Source organism: Lissotriton helveticus, chromosome 8 (genome assembly GCF_964261635.1).
Source record: "Lissotriton helveticus chromosome 8, aLisHel1.1, whole genome shotgun sequence".
NCBI lineage: Eukaryota > Metazoa > Chordata > Amphibia > Caudata > Salamandridae > Lissotriton > Lissotriton helveticus.
This window is the reverse complement of record NC_136069.1, coordinates 293,664,776-293,668,082: the sequence shown is the minus strand read 5'-3', so window position 1 is coordinate 293,668,082 and position 3,307 is coordinate 293,664,776. Positions and strand designations below refer to the sequence as shown.

Sequence of the window (3,307 nt, the reverse complement as noted above, 5' to 3'; positions counted from 1 at the left end):
GTAAAGAACCAGTATACCCAGCAGCTGGACATTGTAAAAGTGGCAGAGACTGGTAGCGATGAACTGCTAGCAAAACTACTGAAAAGTTTTTCCACCACATTGATGATGACCCGGGGAAATGGCCTACTACTCAAGACGATAGAATACGTTGCTACCTAGTAGAAAGAGGACCTACCCAGGCTGGACGTAATGCATGTGATTATTTCCCACGTGACTCCCAAAATCGATCCTTCAAACCTACTTTTTTCAAAAGGGAAATGAGTAACGGTCAGCAAATTAACCATCAGTGGCTGGTGTATTCGACGTACAAAAATGCTGTATTTTGTTCCTGCTGCAAATTGTTTACCACTTCCTTCACTAACACTCAGCTTGTGAGCAGCGGTTTGTCTGATTGGCATCATCTTGGTCAGCGTTTACATGAACATGACATTTCTCACAAAGGAGATTCATACACATTATCTTGGCAAACACATTCAGAATGAATTGATTGAGCTGATGTCTGAGATGGTTCTCAAAGAAATTCTAGGGCGTGTCCGAAGAGCCAAATATTACTCAGTGCTTCTTGACTGTACTCCTGATTTGAGTCATACCGAACAGATGACATTTATTGTGAGATTCGTCAGTTCTACAAATGGATGTGTAACTATTGAGGAACATTTCATTGGATTCATTCCCCTGGAAGAGCAAACTGGTCTGGCTCTTACTGATGCGTTGTTGCACAAGCTGAGGGCACTGAAAATACCCCTTGCTGATTGTCGTGGGCAAGGTTACGACAATGGTGCAAATATGCGTGGGCAATACAGTGGCGTGCAAGCTCGAATCTTAAAAGAGAACAGACGGGCTTTTTTTACACCGTGCGCCTGTCACAATTGGAACCTGGTCCTGGGAGATGCTGCAGCTTCATCTACATATGCTGCCAACTTCTTTGGTATTATTCAACGACTTTACTCATTGTTCTCTGCATCAACAAAAAGATGGAATGTATTAAACGAAGCTGGAGTGACCCTTTCCCTCAAAAGCCTCTCTGCTACTCGGTGGGAATGCCGTCTGGAAAGCGTCAAAGCGGTCCGATTTCAGATGAGTTTAATACTTGAAGCACTTCTGCAGGTGTCTGAAATGGATAAAGATGTGAAAACCAGAAATGAAGCAACATCACTAGTATCAGAGCTTGAATCATATGAATTCCTCCTATGTTTGATCATATGGTATGATATTTTAATGAGAATCAACACAGTCAGTAAACTGATGCAGAGTGAGAACATGCAGCTTGATGTAGCTGTGAAACACGTTCAGGAACTACTTACATTCTTAACAAAGTATCGCCATCAAGGATTTACAGCTGCATTGATATCAGCAAATGAACTTGCAGATGAATTGGAAATTCAAAAAGAATTCAAATGTGATCGAAGAATATCTAAGAAAAAGAAAATGTTTGGATATGAGGGAGCGGACATGCCAATCACGGACCCAAAAGAGCAATTTCGCATCAAGTTTTTTAATGCTCTTGTTGATACAGCAATTGTGTGCATTGACAGACGATTTGAGCAGCTAAAAAATCACCAAAAGCAATTTGGCTTTCTTTATAATATTTCCAGCTTAAAAGACATGAAAAGTGGAGACCTACAAAAGCACTGCAATGATCTACATCATCTTCTGTCAGACAGCTCAGCTGATGGAGCTATATCTTCAGACATAGATGGGATTGAACTGTTTCAGGAGATTTCCTTTCTTGCTCAAGTCCTTCCTGAAAAACTTGGCATGTTAGAGGCTCTTCAGTATATTTATTTTAACAGATTGGAAGACATCTATCCAAACTGTGTGCTTGCCCTAAGAATTCTGCTTACAATTCCAGTGACAGTAGCATCTGCCGAACGCAGTTTCTCACGCCTCAAAATGATAAAGACGTATTTACGCTCAACGATGTCCCAGGAACGACTATCAGGATTGGCCCTTCTTTCAATAGAAGGAGATATTGCAGCAACATTGGACTACAGTGAAATGATTGATGCCTTTAGCAGAAGAAAGGCTAGGAAGATCACATTTTAGCATGTAGTGCTACACACAAGATACTGATTTGTCACAACAAGTTTACTTATTCAATATTGTCCTGTCAGAATGAACTCATTGGGCTCTTTACTGTGTAATTTTTCAGAGTTAAACTTAATGTATCCTGTTTTGTTCCTCCTTCAGATTCAGCTGTGAAATGTATGCTGTGTTTTCTTGACCCTCTGTTTCCTTTGAAATTTAGGAGCATGTCCACTCCCCATGCATTCAGAGGATCAACACCAACTACTCATTGAAGGAGCTGGTAAGTGTTACACTTGTGTTGTTGCCTTGTAATATTTCTTTGTTTGTTATGAATGAATAACAATAATGATAGCCTGTTATATGTATATGTTTGTATTAGGATGGAGGCGAAAAGGCCAGATTCGACCAGTGACCTCCAGATGCGTACAGGACACGAAATGAAGATGGATATTTCTTTCTTTTTTCCCATTCCTACCCCTACCCCAATTTTCCCCAAGTTGGACAACACCATAAAGTTCCAAATATAAACAACAATGGTGCTGTCTATTTGGGGAGTTTGAGGATTGTCATCAGAATCCTGCCATTCTGCCTCTACCACTTCCTACAGTTCTAACACCAAATTAAAAACAGTGATTTGAAAACCTCTTGAATCTGCAGCATACTACCACTTTAAACACACCCAGATACATGACCTTACCTGAATGAATCAATATCAGGGAGCCACTCAACAGGAATAATCTAGAAAGTTGGAGTTACTCTATTTATGTTTCACTGGAATTGTGTTTTTATGTGTTCATTCTCTCAACGTTGTTTGATTGCAATATTTCATTTTATCTACTTTTTATAATAAATTGATATTTGCTCACCTGTTTTCAACCCCTTCTACTTTTTGTCAATGTTACTGATATCCACATTAGTTAGCTTCCGTGATGCCAAATAAGATAAATAGTACTGCGATGTCGCTTTCTGTGATGTCACTTCTTGTGACGCAATATGCAATTAGGGGGGCCTCGCATCTTCCCTTTCGCCCGGGGCCTCAGAAGGCCTAGGACCGGCCCTGGGTCTATATACTAACTGGCCTAGACCACTCTCAAATTGAACAACAAAACAAATGGCCAGATAGAATTTTTTTACGAACTTAATTGAGCGCCACTCACCCAATAGATCTAGGCGGACACACTTTTCATTAAGTATTTTTACTTGCTTATTTTTTCATTTTTACGAAAACATTCATATATGTCTGAAAATCGACACCATCACAGTAGCAAAATTCACATGT

General features: G+C 40.0%; 1 protein-coding gene across 1 annotated transcript; it reads left to right on the top strand.

Moving 5' to 3' along the window:
- The first annotated feature begins 423 nt into the window (after positions 1 to 423).
- On the top strand, positions 424 to 2,046 carry LOC144773736 (zinc finger MYM-type protein 1-like). Its single transcript, XM_078658873.1, has one exon. The coding sequence runs from the start codon at positions 424 to 426 to the stop codon at positions 2,044 to 2,046; it is 1,623 nt and encodes a 540-aa protein (XP_078514999.1).
- Positions 2,047 to 3,307: the final 1,261 nt, after the last annotated feature.